At 32.3% G+C, this 18,989-nt stretch overlaps 1 protein-coding gene across 1 annotated transcript; it reads right to left on the bottom strand.

The window, feature by feature from the left end:
* Nucleotides 1-225: 225 nt before the first annotated feature.
* On the bottom strand, nt 226-5,039 carry LOC133032382 (uncharacterized). The gene is made up of 2 exons (XM_061106310.1): nt 4,512-5,039; nt 226-465 (listed from the first exon to the last, which is right to left on the bottom strand). The coding sequence occupies exons 1-2, from the start codon at nt 5,037-5,039 to the stop codon at nt 226-228; spliced, it is 768 nt and encodes a 255-aa protein (XP_060962293.1).
* Nucleotides 5,040-18,989: the final 13,950 nt, after the last annotated feature.

The following is an 18,989-nucleotide window of genomic DNA, read 5'->3' as shown; positions in this document are numbered from 1 at the left end:
GAGAAAACTTTGCACTTTAGTCACTGTCCTGGGCCTCGACCAAATTTTATCTCATTCGATCTTTCTCGGATCAACTATGATTCCATCTTTTCTGACAATGTGTCTTAGAAAGGACACCTCAGACAACCAGAATTCACACTTTTTAAACTTCACATATAACTTATGATATCTAAGTCGTTATAATACCATTCAAAGATGTTGCTCATGTTCCTTTTCTGTTTGAGATTACACAAGGATATCGTCGATAAACAGTATGATGCAGCTATCGAAGAAATCCTTGAATACTCTATTCATGAGATCCATAAAAGTCACTGGAGCATTTGTCAATCCTAATGACATTACCAAAAACTCATAATGACCATATCTGGTTCGAAATGCAGTCTTTGGAATATCTTCTTCCCAAATTCTCAGCTGATGATAGCCAGAACGCAAGTCAATCTTTGAGAATACAGTCTTCCCCTGAAGCTAATCGAACAAATCATCAATCTTAGAAATTGGATACTTATTCTTGATCGTCAGCTTGTTTAATTCTCGATAATCAATGCACATTCGGATGGAACCATCCTTCTTTTTCACAAATAAAGCTCTAGAACAGTTTATCTCGACTCTAATTACCGAGTCGAACGAAATTATGCCTTGAACGCATAATTCTTTACTTCAATATTTATAGCATGGCATAGCATTTAAAATCCTTAATCACTAGGGTAATAACCCTAGGCCATATAACCGATCACTTTAGGGTAATTACCCTAATCCCGGTTCTCATTTAATTACAATTATCATATCAAACATGAGCGCCACCGCGCTTAACTCTACATGCTAATTACTGTCTTACCTGATGTCCCAAGTATGTGGAGATTCCAAATTCCCGGGTGCTCTTGATCAATTGTCAGTAATCCTAGTCACAATTTTTGAGATTCACAAATAGGGTTAATCCCTAAATCCACTTCTACATATTCATAGAATTGGCATTCAAATACAAAAAAATATATAGAGCTCAGAATGAGCTTTCTAACGATATATGAAACACCCCAAACGGAGTCTGGATCAAAGCGTTATGAGCAAAACAAAATTCGACATACAAACTGCCCAGAAACCCCTAGGTGGGCCGCGACACTCCCCAAGCATTCCGCAACACCTGGGTTGAAACACCCAGGATTTCAAGGGGGCGGGCCGCGACGCTCATAGAAGGGGCCGCAGCACCTGGGTTCCAAACCCAAAAAATACCAATTTTTAGCAACCAAAACTCAAGCCCAAACATACCAAAAACTCAACAAAACATGCTCAAACTCAGAAATTATAATTTACTAACCACAACATCAATACAGTAGATTAGAAACACCAAAAATCAAGCTTTGATCAAGATCACTATAAGCAATTACTCCAACCTAACAAACATCAATACTAGTATCAATCCTAAATCAAAATCAACATCAAATTTATACTTTCAAGCTTAACCAATTAGTTAGCTTAGAGCCTTTATTCATATAATCTGATAAGTGGTACAAGATGAGATAATAAACTAACTAACAATACAACTTGCATAACCGCATTAACTAACTAAACATTAACAACCAGATTATTGGTTGATAGTGATTGTGACAGTCAGTAGTCCCGTGATCCATAAGGAGAAATACTGGGTAAGATCTGCAACCCCACATCGCTTGGGGAAGGTCGAGTGTAATGATTCTAAGACTGTGTAGGTATGGGACTACACAGTTGAAGAGGGCTTAAATAGACTGATTGGTACTACCTATATCAATAAGGTGCATCTTGTTTTCTGGTAGCCCATCTCGAAAGAACTCCACAGTTAAGTGTACTGTTGCGAAAATTATTAATTACTACGCAAGTGCACGCAATCAAGTAGTATACTCACGCAAGTGAGGTCGAACCACAGGGAATTGGATTAATTACTATTAAACTATACTTATAATTCTATTTGGCAAATCAAAAGTATTTATGATTGAAAAAGGAAGAAAGAAATTCAAGAAACTTAAAGAAACAAGTGAATATTAATCAAGATAAGAAAATAGGGAGACGAATCCTGTTGTTAAGTTACCAATGTTAATGTCTAATTGCTATCTTTCTCTTGAAGTGAAGGACAGATTATAAATTAACCTAGCTCTTTTCAGATCTTCTAGGTTCTAAATCTCATGCTCTCTAATTAATCTCTTAATTAAACTAACATAAAATCAGCATTAAGCAATAATCTAAATGTCACAAAGGCTATGTAAATACTTTCGTTTCACATCAAAACCTAGACTATCCAATTTTAGCATTCTCAATTCTCACTTTTCAGATTTCGAATTGAGATCATAAAACATGTAAAAGGTGATCAATCTTGCACATGGAAATTAAACACAAATATGAATAGTGTTCACAATCAAGATGGAGGAATGGCAATTAATCATTAACTAGGAAAAACTTAGACAACATTCATCATTCTCCCTAAATAGGAGTTTAGTTCAAAACATCCATAATCAAATCCATAATTAACATTGAAATAGAAAAGAACATAGAAAAATTAAAGAGAAGAGAAAGAACTAGTTGAAGCAATTGATCCGGGTCGCCACAAGCCGCTCTTCTAGCCTCCTCCTTTGTTTCTAGGGTTCCAATTCTGAATGAACCCTAATTTTCACGCACTCTATCTATTTAAACCAAGTCTCATCCTTAAAATTCGCGAAATTACGAAACTGCCCAAAAATCCCGTCACTGGGGTCCCCGTCGCGACTGGCAAAGCCCCCGTCGCGACGGGGTTAAACTTAGAAACTTCGAGATTCTCTCTGCCAGTTCCCGTCGCGACTGGCATGTTCCCAGTCGCGACTGGAACAGGCAGCGACACAAACTTTGGTTTTTCTTCTCGATTCTTTCACCACTTTTCCTCAATTCTTGTACATACTTTCTTTAAACACCCAAGGACCTGAAACAAAAGAATCAAGCGTAAAATAGCCCTAAAACTAGAAACAAAGAGTGAAAACTAACCGAAAATACGACCCGAAACTTAGACTAATTTTAGCCTAACAAATTCCCCCAAACTAGATTCTTACTCGCCCTCGAGTAAGGTAAAAAAAACTAACTACGCTGTCAGATAATCACTATGCTGCTGACTCATGCTCTGTTTTCTTCCTTGCATAAACTAGAATTTCGATCCTACTAACTCTAACAATTAACTCAGATGCCCAATTTATAACACTATGTACAACTGCAAGAATTTATTTAAATGTGAAACATTATTATAAAAGCTTTACTCTTTCCAACAGTTCCACAGCCCGATAACTCATAAGCTTGCATGCTTACCTTTCTCCACTAATGTTGACAGCATTTTTTGGAATCCTTAGGTCTTTTCAAGGCTTTAGGTAATATGGCTCAGATATTCAATGGTAGGCAAAAGACAATTTTTGGCTCAAGATATCATAAGCACACAAACAGAACCCACAAGCATCTTACTTTTCTTTTTTTTCTAAGATCCCATAATATTCCCGAATTTACCAAGATTGATAGAAGACATCTCTATTATTTTTCAACATCACTGAATTTTTTTTCGCTTTTTTTTCTTCACACATATTTTTACTTTTTATTGTGTTTTTCTTTTCATCATATTTCATTTTTTTCAGTGACATTGAATTACACAATTTTCCTCTTCTCAATCTTACAAGTTTTTCTCACTCTCACTATTTCCTCACACTAAATGTTTTTCCTCCCCCAAACTAATTATGTAGCTTATGATATCATGGATAACAGGGTGAAGAAAAATTAATAGTGTGGTTGCAATTTTTTTTCAATCGATGGGTGAAAAACATAACAGGTTTAGGCTCAAAAGGTTAACTAGGGATACATCTTATTACGGTAGGCTTGAAAGGCTCAAACTATCCAACAAATGCCTAAATCATATTCCACTTGAACACTATCAAGGATTTCGTCTCAAAAGAATAAACATGCAAGTTCTAAACTATCCTGTCAATCTTACCACAAACTATAGTAAAACAATTATAACAATTTTCACAGATTGAGTATTTGTAGATAAACACAGGTTTCTAAGCATCCAAACTAATCCAAAGAGTTAACAGAATCAAGCACACAGTTATTTTTTAGCTTATTGCCATCCTTAACTAAAACAGAAAAAAAACTAACACAGAAAATTAAAGTGCAGAAAATAAAATTTTTAAATCTCTCCCCCCAAACTAAATATGACATTGTCCCCAATGTGTTAAAATAAAATTGTGGTTGAGAGATACTTACCTGCGCGCCACATCAACAAGCGGTTGACGCCCGTAATAAGCGTCATGCAAGAAAACTTGAAAAGTATTGTTATACTTGCCTTCAAGCTTGGCAAGCGATGAGTTTGAACAAAAGTCAGCACCAACAACATAAGACTTTGGATGATGTGCTTGGGGAGAAGCCTTTGGTAACTCGAAGAGAATACAATATGGAGAATGCGGCATTAGTGGAAAATAAGGGTCCATTGGTGGTTCATAATATAGTGGTGTTGACAACCTCAAATCAACAACTACAAGTGATTCTTCTACCACCAATGGCACCTCTTTCTTGCTTTTCTCAAATAACCTCTCAATTGGTTGTTCAGTTTCCTCATGACCATCCACATCCTTGACTGTGATTTGATCTTCAATAATTTCATCATTGAGGATGGATGTTTCTTCATTCACCAAATTGAGTTCATCATTTGTTGAGCAAGCTTCCAATGTATCCAAATTTTCAACCACTTTAAAGGATTCTTTCTCTTCAATTCTAGGCTCAGTCTCTTCTATGTATTCATCTGATGGTGCTTCTATTATATTCAAACAACTCTCATAACTTTCATTATTTGAGTTATTATCCTTAAAACTCTCTGAATCCTGCGCCATTAAATTATCACATAGAGCTTTTACCATGTCCGCCAATCGATTAATCTCTTTTGGAAGTGATAGTATATCCTCCTCTTCTTCAATTGGTTGGGGTGAGTTTGGACAATAAGGAGGGTATTGATGACTCCAACCTTGAAGTGATGGATTCCAATGCCAATCATAATCAAAATCTGCCATATCATTCAACAGATTTATTGCTTCATGGCCTCTCCTTAACAAAGGCTCTCCAGTAACCTCTGCTCCATAATCCACCCAACTTTTTGTTTCATCATCAAGTCCATTATAAAAGAGCCACGTAAAACATCCACTTGAGAAAGTGGGATAACATCTCTCTCCAAGCTCTTTAAATCTCCTCCAAGCAGAATAGAATGATTCATTGTGTTGTTGGGCAAAATCCTCAAGATATAACATCTGGATTTATCTTGCAGGTCAAACTCATAAGTACAACATTAGTAAAATTAAAAAATAAAAAATAAAACTAAATTAGTAATTAAAAGATAAAAATTTGAAACAACAAAATTAATACTAAAACTAAAAAAGAAAAATCAAATTAGAACAAAATTTAATTTTAATAATATTACAAAATTTAATCTAAAAGAAACAGATTAGAAATAAGCAAAAAGAATTAACCAAAGTAGAAGTTAGTATAATTTTATGTAATATCAATCTTTATACAATTCCCCGGCAACGGCGCCAAAAACTTGTTGCAAAAATTATTAATTACTACGCAAGTGCACGCAATCAAGTAGTATACTCACGCAAGTGAGGTCGAACCACAGGGAATTGGATTAATTACTATTAAACTATACTTATAATTCTATTTGGCAAATCAAAAGTATTTATGATTGAAAAAGGAAGAAAGAAATTCAAGAAACTTAAAGAAACAAGTGAATATTAATCAAGATAAGAAAATAGGGAGACGAATCCTGTTGTTAAGTTACCAATGTTAATGTCTAATTGCTATCTTTCTCTTGAAGTGAATGACAGATTATAAATTAACCTAGCTCTTTTCAGATCTTCTAGGTTCTAAATCTCATGCTCTCTAATTAATCTCTTAATTAAACTAACATAAAATCAGCATTAAGCAATAATCTAAATGTCACAAAGGCTATGTAAATACTTTCGTTTCACATCAAAACCTAGACTATCCAATTTTAGCATTCTCAATTCTCACTTTTCAGATTTCGAATTGAGATCATAAAACATGTAAAAGGTGATCAATCTTGCACATGGAAATTAAACACAAATATGAATAGTGTTCACAATCAAGATGGAGGAATGGCAATTAATCATTAACTAGGAAAAACTTAGACAACATTCATCATTCTCCCTAAATAGGAGTTTAGTTCAAAACATCCATAATCAAATCCATAATTAACATTGAAATAGAAAAGAACATAGAAAAATTAAAGAGAAGAGAAAGAACTAGTTGAAGCAATTGATCCGGGTCGCCACAAGCCGCTCTTCTAGCCTCCTCCTTTGTTTCTAGGGTTCCAATTCTGAATGAACCCTAATTTTCACGCACTCTATCTATTTAAACCAAGTCTCATCCTTAAAATTCGCGAAATTACGAAACTGCCCAAAAATCCCGTCACTGGGGTCCCCGTCGCGACTGGCAAAGTCCCCGTCGCGACGGGGTTAAACTTAGAAACTTCGAGATTCTCTCTCTGCCAGTTCCCGTCGCGACTGGCATGTTCCCAGTCGCGACTGGAACAGGCAGCGACACAAACTTTGATTTTTCTTCTCGATTCTTTCACCACTTTTCCTCAATTCTTGTACATACTTTCTTTAAACACCCAAGGACCTGAAACAAAAGAATCAAGCGTAAAATAGCCCTAAAACTAGAAACAAAGAGTGAAAACTAACCGAAAATACGACCCGAAACTTAGACTAATTTTAGCCTAACATTGGCCTGGAGTAATTTCAAGATGGGTGACCTCCTAGGAAGTTTTCTCGGGAACTAGTACGCTGGAAACACTCGTGTTGGTTTGTAGGGTCAGTTGTCAGCCCATGAAGCAGCCAGAGTAGCGTACTCGTGTATAAGAACCATCATTCTGTGGGTGTAAGGATCCAATGAAAGCTTGAAGCGGGGACGTTACAATGATAAACAACTAAAATTAATCAAAAGCAGCAAAACTAAACAAAAGAAATAAACAAACAAGTTCTAAGTGAAAACTCTTAACTGTACATCTTTTGTGGAATTTTCTAACATGTAAACAATACACAACTAATACCTATCACCACAATACCACCCCCTGCATGTTGAATTTTTTTGAAACAAAGGATTATTCCATTTTTCATTCTATTTTACTTCACAAAATCTACATGGCCCTCCTTTGGAGTCAAATTAATCATTTACCATCTCCAAGAGATTTCATTAATCAATAATCACGCTAAATTATATAGAATAATTGGTAATTTTATTTTCTGAACTTTCAATAATATTAATTTTGTCTCTTAAAATATATAGTTTGTAAATTAACAACTTTCCTCTTTAAACTTTAAAAACTATCAAATGATACCTCTAAAAATAAAAATAAGAAAGACTCAATATTTTTTTTTAGTAAATTTTAAAAAATTAATTTAGATCTTTAAAAAAAATATTTTGAATAATTAAGAAATTTAAAAAGGAAATTAAAATTTTAAAACTAACAAAGCGAGTTAAAAAATTATTTATTTTTTATTAAAAAATCTATTTAGATATAAAAAAAAATATTAAAAATTTAATTTTTATAAATACTAAATTTTAGGGGAATGAGTATATTTTTTTCCTCCAAAAATTTAGATTTATATAAGAACATAACATTTTTTTTTTAGTTTAATTCCTATTTTTTTTTCAAAATAATTTTATAATTTTATTGAATTTTTAATTATTTTTTAAGATATGAGTTCATAAATATAAATAAGTTTAATTTTTTCGACAAAAAACTTAGTTTATTTAAATTATTTACTTGATTTTTAATAATTTTAGTTTGATTTTTAAGATAATATTTATAACTAAAATAAAGTTTGAAATATTTTTTAGGAATAATTACGGTTTTTTTTAAGTAAACTTAATATTTTTTAATTAATTTAATATTTTATCAAGTGTTTTAATAACTTTTATGATTACAAAAATACTTTGGGCCGGCCCATTAAATATTTATATAGTCCACATAAAAGTATTTACAAAAAAACCACATGCACTAAGCCTTCTGCTGTACAGAGCGAACCATGAAGATGAAAATACCTCGATCGTTTCAAAACTGCAAAACAACCAAAATGAAACCAAAACGAGGAAAATACAACTATTAATTCTGGAAAAATCAACTGGAAAATAAGACCTGCAATGATCTAAACAGAATATGACGAAAAAAAATCAGAAAAACTGTGAAGAAACTGAAATTACACATTTGTTTTCTGTTTTATTCGATCAAAATAACTCCCCCTAATATCGAAATCTATATTCATGAAATGTAGATCTGTAACAAATAGATCTGGAGCTCCCACCAAATCCAAAACAATGTATGATGTGAATTTTTTTTAAAAAAAAAACCTCATGAATAATACATCTACGTTATATACAGTTGCATTTTGATTGATTACTGGTTTCCAATATAAATATACTTTTTTAGAAACACAATAAGAAGAGTAAATTCGAATTAAGGTACAACCAGTTACGTATAAGTCTGTTTATTTTTTGTTTTGGTTGTCTTATAGTTGCATTATCGTTTTATGATAGTTTATATATTATGAAGGAATTTAATTTGACGGGGACTAAGAAATAGTAGTTATACATAGTAAGTTTTGTATAAATAGTTGCATATTAGTTTTATAATGAAATAACATATGCAAGAAGCAAAACTATAATAAAACTACAAAACAACTGTATACAAACTAAAATACAGGAAAAACTCTTTGAACATCAACGTCCATGATAAATCTCATTGTTACCCATTGATGATATGAAAATGGACAGGAAACAACTAGATAAAAAACATATTAAAAAAAATACATACAGAAGGTGTTTACACTATTAAAAAACTATGAAAAAACTATTACGAAATGAGAAATCAATAAACACAAAACCTACAAAAGTTGAATATGAAAAAATTTCAAAAATGGGGGAAAATCTATAATAGCACAAACGAAATACACAAAACCGAGAAAAATGTAAAATAAAACAAAATCTAGAAAAAGGGGAAAACTAAAAAGAAACGGTAAACAAACCTCAGTTCGAAGACCACCACCAATATTATCGTTTTTTTTCAGTAACATCTTGAACCATTTTTTCTTGGGCACCCACCTTCGATTTCTTCTTAGGATGAGCTCGACCACGCTTAGATAATGGAGGAGCAAAATCAGAGTCATCCTCCTCCATAACAGGTCGTTTACCCTTGTTCTTATTAGCTAAGGATTTCAAACCCATTTTAGAGCTTTTCTTTCGAACGGGAGAAGGAGATGATGAAGAACAGGTAATAGCCATATATATACGGATTGAGAAAGAAATAGAAAGAGGGAAACCGATTATGAGATTCGGTTACTGGGATTTAAAAAAAATTGAAGAACACAAAGAGGAGGGAAAATGGTGGGATCATGGAGAGGGAATGTTCAGCAATGGAGGTTACTAAATTTAAAAAAAAAAAAAAAAACTGAAAAGAAATGGAAAATAAAAGGAAAAAGAAGAAAAAAAGAAAGAGAAATGATGGATGGTTGATTGATTGATAGTGGTCACACACATGTCATGGGAAGATTGTGCATGTGGTAAAATAGAAATAAAATAAAGATGAAGGGTATAAATGTTTAGTTTACCGTATAGTGGTATTTAAGTAATAAAGTTGTAACGCCCTAATGCTAAGGCACGCTACAGTGCTTTTTTAATTATTGTGCAATCTTTGCTAATCAAAGAAATTTCTCGAAAAACGTGTCAAATTAAAACTTTTGCATTAAATACTAAACTTTGTAATTTAATAAAATATTTACAAGTGTCGGGATCCCGATTTTTAAAACTTTACAAACTTTACTTCTCAAGTATACAATCCAAAATACACAGATTTACAGGTCGCACAACGACTTTCAAAATACAACTCCCGGATGTCCCGAGACCGAACACTCCAGGTCGCGCCGCTTGACATGTACAATCTCACCCGAGCTCAGGTTCACTCCTGTTCAGCTTTCGCCTTTCCTTTACCTACACATGGAAGCAGAAACTGTGAGTCAACAGACTCAGTAAGAAATGCATATAACATATCATATAATTTCCGACCTGTAAATAGGCGCCCATACACCTATTTACAGAGCTTAACAGATGAGTATGAACGTTCTAACTAGGAAACGACCATGTACCATGTACCACATGCACTCAGTATACCTTCGTACTAGTGTAGGTAGGGTATGACCGCACCTTGAGTACTATCTAGTGTTGTACCACAGACACCTTGTACCTTCCCGTACAAGTGCTGGTAACACCATGACGTACTTTCAAACATCCTACACCTTACCAATGCACTTTGCACCGCAACCATACAAGTGTTGGTAGTGTAAGAATCACAACAAATGAGCATGTATACATATTAACACATACATACATTCAGATAATCACATCATACATTATACACAGTTCTTACCTGTTTTCCGAATTCAAGTGTGTTGGCCGACCTGAACGGAATTCTCGTGCTAGATGGATGCCCTAATCACATATTGAAACCGGGTAAGTCACATGATTAAAACCCTAATCCCGGGAAACCCAAAACCAAAACCCTAGGTTCTGCTATACTCTAAAGGGGTTATTCTAACTCTGGAAATGGGGAAACACCCAACCGAGGCACCGAAATGGCAAAAATTGAGAAAATGAAAGGCCCGGGGAACCCTGCCAAAACCGGCTAGCCGGTTTTTGTGGCACTGCAAACCGGCTAGCCGGTTTGCACCAGTATTCCCCAAGCTTTTCATTTGTTGCTCAATTCTTCACCAATTGCCATGAAACCTTCCAGAGCTCCTATTCAATGTACAAACAATATAATCCAGCCAGTAATTCACAGAACAAAACAATAAATGTCAACTTGCCATTAAAGCTTAAAGCTTGAACTCAAAGCTTAGAATTGCTCAAAACTAACAACCAATCTCTAAACCAGCTACCATGAACTAAAATTAAGCTAAACAAACCCTAAAATTCGAACTAGGCAAACCTTAAACCCTAACAGCCCCTATAACCCAAAATCACCATTTCAACCTAACTTTAAAAGCTTGAAAAACAATAACCAATAGGCTAGGGCTTTACCTCACTTGCAATAGATTGAAACCTTGCTGAAAAATCCAAAGAAATCTCAGCCCCTTCCCCTTGCTCTTGCTGCCTTCGAAGAGAGAGAGAGAGAAGAAAAAGCTTCTCAACCAAATTTTGCTAATTTTCTAATTTCCTTTATTTTTTGACTTTCCTAACTTAGAAAAGGATTTAATTAAATCTTTGCTGCCAAAAAAAATGGCTAGGTGTCATCCATAAAATTAGCCACCTAATCCCCCCCATAAAAGACTAAAATGCCCTTTACATCAAACTTAGGTATTTTCAAAAGCTAGGGGTAAAATGGTCAAATCCCATACCCCGCTCAAACCCGATAATTTATTTTCTCTAACATATTTCCTTCTATGAAATAAGGTTCTAAACTTACCCATGTGATCAATCTAGCCATCCATCGCATTTTCCGTTGTCGCCGAACAAAAATTACAAAAATAACATATTACACATATAAGCTAGATAATACCCCTAGAGTTTAATAAAATCTCCGGAATTGAGAAATTATAACTCTAATATTTATTTCTAAATATTGGGGTCCACAATTAAATTAATTCACAAATAATAATAAAATAATTAAAATTAGTGCTAATTGCCTTTACTAATCCATATACTAGAGCGGTCATTACAAAAGTTATCATTTTATATTTTTTATGTAAAAATTTTAATTTTGTATTAGTCAAAGTTTAGACGGTAAAAATACTAATTTTTAACAATTGAAGAAATAAAATTTAATAAAAAATGTATAATTATGTAACTGTTATATTTTAAAGAGAATTTTTAACTGTTGTATATTTTAGAGAATAGAATCAAATAGTGTCATAAATAAAAATAGTAATTATTCAATTATATATTATGTATTTGTTTATGTTATTTTATTTATAGGCATATAATATACCATTTTTTGGGTGTTTTAGAGTTTGGTTTTAGATGGCCTTAGCACAAACAAATCTAGAAAACATAATACATATCTCCATACAACCACCGTTACAGTCTCCGGTGATACATCAGAGCCGAATCCATCGGATTTCGATTCAAAGTTTGGAAAAATTTCAAACACAGAGTTTAGCCGTTTGTTTGGTGGGATTGGGAGGATTCGTTTTCAAAAGACGCCGGATAACATTAGTCGATCTCAATACGGTTACGCAGCGAAAAGAGAAACGTTCGGAACAGTTCCATGCTTTCGAGGTTACTTGAATTTTTTACAAATTTACAGCCATTATCGTCTCTTTTCTTCTGTATGTTTTCTTTGATTTGAGCATTTTTTGGATTTGGTGGTTTCAATTCTCGTTTTTCCTTGACTTTGTAGTTTCCTTTAGATTATTAAATCATCATGTGACACTTGAGTTAATAGATAGTTATCAATCCATATATTCTTGTTCTTCTAGAATATGTTTGCTCTTTTGTTGATTATTTTATTTTATTTTTGATAATTTAGAATCTCTAGGACTTCATATGATTATTCGTATATTTGTTTATTCTGTTTTCGTTCTCGGCTGTATGGGTGGTATCCGCCTGAGTAACGCCGGCAGAGGAATTTGACGAGGAAAGATGGATCATTGAGGGTTGACGGAGCCGAGTTTCACGCGCGGGATTGTTGTTAGGCAACATTTCAGTAATTAATTTTAATTTTTCATTTAATGATAATTAATAATAAAATGATTTATTTTTCTACTAATTAATTAATTAAATCAGGTTTAATTATTTTATATGGCAGTTTTGTGACCTTTTATTTTGTCTTAAATAAGTTATACTTTTATGCTATTCTAAATCTTAGGTTTTAATGTATTTAATTTTGAGCTAATTTTGGTTAATTATTTTTGTTAGTCTTTATATATATATTAATTATCATTAAATTTGATTGACTTTTGTTTTAAATTCCTTATTTTGTTAATATTCAATAATTATTAAATTAACAATGTCTTAATAGTAATATTCTGTATGATATGACTAGGTTGCATGAAAAAATATTACATTGGAATTGAAAGGCTGCTGATAAAGTTGGCTGTGATATTCAGATGTGGGTCAAGAAGAAGGATATATCAAATCCTCTATTGGTTTGGATCGAATCCTTGATTGAGTGTTTAATCGTGGGTGATTTCGTTCAGTTTGGTGTTGGGTTGAATGCTGAAATGGTGGTTAGTTGAATATATCTTGTTGTTTGTTTTTAGTTTGGTTCTATAATGTTGAGTTGTTATAATGGAATATATTGTAATCTTTTTGTTATTGGTTTGTTCTATATTTGCGCTATTTTTATGGCTTTGGCGCCTTATAAGGCTATAGCGCCTATTATAGGGCTGGCCCCTAATTATTTAGGGTAGTTTGTTCAAAATTTTCACGACTTCTTGTATTGAAAGTATAACAAAATGTTGGCACAATAAAATTGTAAAGTAAACAAGTTATGCACTAGACAAATTTTACTAGTTGGAATATAAGAGTTATTTAAGTTAAGGTATGATGTAAAGAAAATTTTAAAGTGATGTTTTAAAAATATGTTCAAGTGAAAGAAGGTATAAAGAGGATTAAGTTTAAACGATAATAGCTCTTAGCTATGATTGGTTCATATTTTTAGGAATTATTAGCAAAAAAAGGAAAGTGGTGGAATTTAGTATTCACATTCTAATATTATTATTTAAACTTAATCAAGTAATTTGAGGATTAATAAATACGAAGATTTTGTAATAAAAGGATGTGGGAACACTAATTTATTGTGTTCAGATATATTTGGGAAGTCAAATTTTACGAAATTTGGTTTGTAATCTATGTCGTATAGGAAGGTTTCATTATAAATATTTTTATGTTAACTTAAAAGGATACAATTTTTGAAAGTTTTACAACTTGTCTTTTGGAAATTAAAATAGGAATAATTATGTGATAATAACTGAATTGGATTATTTTAAGTAATTTTTAATTCAATATAGATTGATTATAATCAAGTTTACCATAAATAAATAGCTTTAAAAATTGTTTTTTTGGGATAAGTACAATAAAGGAATTTCTAATATTTTAGAAATGGGGACATTAATAATGAATTAAAATGGTTGATTTTGTCTATTTTGGGAAGGATTATGGAATAAATGGGTCATTAATGCTTAATAATCAAGGTTATTTTGTTTCATTGTATTAAATTACACTAATTGATAATCAAGGTGATTGAAGTACATTATTCGTTGCTTACTTTATTATTGCGATAATTTTCAAAGTAAACTTTTGATATTCTAGGATGGGAGCATTGCAGGGTTTTTTGTTATTACTAGATTACACATAAAAAAAATTTGTAGGTTTTAGGGTCTTAGTAAGGAATAATAATCCTACGATGATGATGAAGTAAAATACAAGAGTTAAGTTGATACTAGCCAAAGGGTTCCCCCCTTTGGCTAGTTATAGTATTTTATATGGGGATCTAGTTTTCCAGGTTTTGAGTTTTGAGTGTTTTGATTGGATAGATAATTTTCTAATAAAATTTTTTGGTTTTCTGATTTGTTTTCATTTTATTCAGATTCGTTAGCTTTGGTGACGACTATCAATAACGGGGAGATGTATTTCAACAAGTTAGGAGCGTTGTTTGAAGATGTTATAGCTTTATTGTCTAAATTTCCGGGAGCAGTTTTGTCTCATGTGGCTCGCTCTGAGATTTAGCGACCCATGACTTGGCAAAGCATGCTCTACGGTTAGACGATGAGCTATCTTGGTTCGAGGAGGCTCCAGCGCCGGTGGCGGACGTGGGCGTCGTAAATTCATGAGTGATTCTAATCACTTTGTCAAAAAAAAAAATATATATATATACCATTTCGTGTGGCCACTTGACAGCTTTTCTTTTTTTTCTTTTTTTTTTTTTTTTGTAAATTGAATATGAGTTTGCACTATTTAAATCACAAAGTTAAACCGCCCAATTTCCCCAGGATTATAAATATAGGGATATGATTTTGTCCCGTGACGTACTTTCACGAAATGTATTCCGTGGTACATTAGATGGGTCTCAGGGTACATTAAATGAGTGTCAGGGTACGTTTCTACTTTTTAACCCTAATTACTCCATAGATCAATCTCAGCCGTCAGATCAAATAACTCCCTCATCTGACGGTTGCCGTACATCACGGATTACAATCCGTGAAAGTACAATAACAAGACAAAATTATATCCCTATAAATATATCATACAATATTATTTTCCTTTCATCTAGATGATTAATAAGTGTCCCTAATTTCATTGCAAAAGAAAGAAGTGTCCCTAATTTTTTTTGGCAATAAGTCTGACTATAATTAAAACATAAAACTTCAAAAACTAAAATAAAATAGTGGTATTACTTTAATGGTACGGACACGTAACCTAACACGTTGACGCTAGGGCAAGGGCAGCTTGCTTTCCAGTTGCATCAATTTTCCTTTACTTCTTAATTAATTATTCACTTCTCTCTTCTAACGTGGGGATTTGTAGACTAATTCAATTCAATATAATATATATTTTTTTGGTATTATAATGGACCCTATTAAAATAAATATAGTAATGCAATTTTTATAATGAATATTATTTTTCCATTATAAATTATTTTAAATTTATTAAAATTTTATATAAAAACAATTTGATTAATTTTTTTTTCTAAATATAAATACCAAAACAGATAATGAGTATATTATAGAATTTCATATATAAATTTTTATAATATTATATACATTACATATTTTTGAACCGACGGAGTGCCACTTTTTCTGCTATTTAATTGTTGTATTTTTTTTTTTAATAAAAAGGTCTAGAGTTGACCAATTCTTCATTCAGAAAAAGAAAGAGAAAGAGACTAATTCCAATTTTCTATTATGTGAATTTCATTTATTAGAGGGGTTTTTATATTGTATGTTGAAATTTTTTATTTTGTTATTTTTTTTTACTGTGGTACAGAATTTTTTTTAAAATATTGTGTTTTTTTTAAAATACTGCGTAAGTTTTTTACGGTATATTATGTTAAATTTTCACAGTCATTTTTTAGTTGTTTTACTGTTGTTTTAGTTGTTCTTTGTTGTTTTAGTTGTTCTTTGTTGTTTTACGATTGTTTTATACAAATACAATATTTTTATAAAAAATTCCGTGTAATAGTAACATTATAAATATTTGTCCAAAATTAAGTATTTTTATAAAAATCACTTTATTATATGGTAACTTTAGAAACTCCACATAAATCAACTTTAGCAAATTTCAACTTTTTTTCTATGCAGGTCTACACTAATATAAATATATACACCAGGCATATATAACCAAGAAATTTCCATAGAAGAGAAGAGACAAAAGTTAAAGTTTTCAAAGATTAATGTTAGTAGGAACATTGGCGGTTAAACTACTTGAACTTTAAATTTTTTAACACTCAACTACAAAAACGATTTTTTGGGAGAAAAACTACCTAAATTCTCATTCCGTTTCGCTCTGTACCCCTCCGTCCAAAAATCACAGTTAAGTGCCGCAGTAGACTGCCCACGTGTACACACTTGTACACGTGGCAAATTTTTAGTGGCTCACGTAATATTAATTATTAAAATATTTTAAAAAATAATTTAAAATTATAAAAATAAAAAAATTATTTTCTTTTCTTTTATTTTCTTTTATTTTTTTTCCCTTTTCCTTTTTTCTTTTCTTCTTCTTCTTAACTAAAAAAACCCTAGCTACCAGTCGCCTACACCTCGACCCAACCTTCTCCGACCCCCTCTCACACACTCTCTCTCACGGTGCACAACGTCGGCCTTCTCGTTAGAACGATAGCACTAGTTCATGCTTCGAAAGTATATCCAACCATAATACCACATGCACTCAGTTACCTGGCATACTAGTGTTGGTGACATTGGTTCATACTTCTGAATTGCCAAACACATACATTCACGATATCAAGATACAATCATGTATACACCAACTATCGTCGATATGTCAGGCAAACATAAATATGAACATGTACATATGTATGTGTGTTATACTAGTCTTACCGCAATTTTGATTTCAGGTATGCTGGTCAACCTTAGTGGAAATAGTTGTTGGTAATCGAAGGCCCTAAGTCACCTTTCTAAAAAAACCAATATGTGTTGCCCTAACACTTTCAGGGACTTAAATTCACAGCTAAAAGTTTCCCCATTGATATTATGGAAATACCCTAATTATTGAGAAAATACTCAATTGGGGTCCCAGGAAAAGTCTTAAGATGGACCCCCAAATTCTGCCTAAATCGGATGGTCCAAAACAACACTATCTGATTTTGAAACTTGCATAACTCATGCAATTCTAAGACAAACCTTACAAAATTTTGCAGGGTAACTAAAATAATCATAATGAAAAATTTTCATGAAGAAATCTCAATAAAATTATCAATAGAAATCAAACTAAATGGCTGTCCTAAAACTTCCTAAATCGAATGGCCTGAAACCTCCCTGTATGAGTTTGGAAATCCCATAACTAATCCAATCCTGATCCAAACATTACCAAATTTTGTAGAACACCTAAACACAACATAATGAACATATTTCATGAAGAAGCCATAACCCAGTTAGCAATAGAATTCAAGTTATCACAACCAAGTTAAGTTTGATACAACTTTTGCTACAACCACCCAAAACAATTCAAACCACTTCTAAACAGACCTAAATAACCTTAATAAACATTTTATAACCCTTATAAACTTATTCAACATTTTCTACCAAAAACAACCACTAAAAACTAACAAAAACCCTAGAAAACTAATAAATTTCAGGTTAGGTTTTACCTTAGAAGTTTGGAAGAGCTAGGAGTTGAACTCCTTGATGAATTCTAGCTAAGAATGTTGGAATTTATTTTACCAGGATCTTAGATCTACTCACAAGTATGTTTATTAACATCCTAAATATGAACTTTCTAAAACGATAAATTAAACACATATAAAGTTTAAGAAACCTTACATTGGGTGCAGCGGAATATAATGACTCCTTCCGTTCAGATATCTAGCTCTTGATTCCTTTCTGTAGCAGAGCATTATCAATATCTGAACCTGGATCTCTTTCTCTGAATCTTTGATGCTGAAACTCTTTTGCTGATGATCTTTCTTCACGATCTTCCTCACTATGATTGAGGTATCACTTGATGTGTGTGGGCACTACTGTAATCACTAAGGATTTCGAAATTCTCAAGAGGGAAGAGAAGAAGTGACAGCTAAAGATAGGGAGAGAGAAGGCTCAGGTTTTTCTCTGAAGGAAAAATAGAAAATTTTAGTGTAAATTTCCTGAAGCCTTCACTATCTATTTATAGCATTCCACTAGGGTTAGGTTTGAATTATTTGGCATTAAAATAATGAAAAAATCAGTTTAAATTTCCTACAAAAGTGGCTGGCCCTACACTTAGTGGATTGGGCCTTGCTTTTTGCAATTTTGCAATTTTAACACCTTTTGTATCTGATTTTCTCAAAAATACCAATTTCCTAATTCAACCATTTAAATGCCAATTCTAACTATTTAATAACTATAAATAATTATTAAATAATATTGTCATTTATCATATTTATTAATTGAACCATACAAAGTATCATAATTAACAAATATGCCCCTATAAACTCTTTCTTTACAATTTCGCCCTTACTTAGTGAAAAATTCACAAATAGACATAGTCTAATTTGAGAATTATAATTGATTAATCAAAACCAATTACATGAGTCTTACAAGCAATATTATCTCAACTAGTGGGGGGACCATGGGTCTATATAACCGAGCTTCCAATAAGTAGATCAAGAATTTAGCACTAAAATTCACTAACTTATTAATTCTTCGTTGAATCCACGCATAGAACTTAGAATTGCACTCTCAGTATATAGAATGCTCTATATGTTCCACCATATAGACACATCATTAGTTATCCATTGT

This window comes from Cannabis sativa, chromosome X (genome assembly GCF_029168945.1).
Source record: "Cannabis sativa cultivar Pink pepper isolate KNU-18-1 chromosome X, ASM2916894v1, whole genome shotgun sequence".
In the NCBI taxonomy this organism is placed as follows: domain Eukaryota; kingdom Viridiplantae; phylum Streptophyta; class Magnoliopsida; order Rosales; family Cannabaceae; genus Cannabis; species Cannabis sativa.
Note: the sequence above shows the minus strand (reverse complement) of the source record. Positions and strands in the feature narration are given on the sequence as shown.

What these genes read in the sequence shown, in the direction of transcription:
- LOC133032382 (XM_061106310.1), bottom strand. Translation starts at nt 5,039, where the DNA reads ATGGCAGATTTTGATTATGATTGGCATTGGAATCCATCACTTCAAGGT. An exon ending in TGGTGGTAGAAGAATCACTT is followed by an intron (nt 466 to 4,511) that starts GTAGTTGTTGAT and finishes TTGTTCGATTAG; the next exon opens with CTTCAGGGGAAGACTGTATT.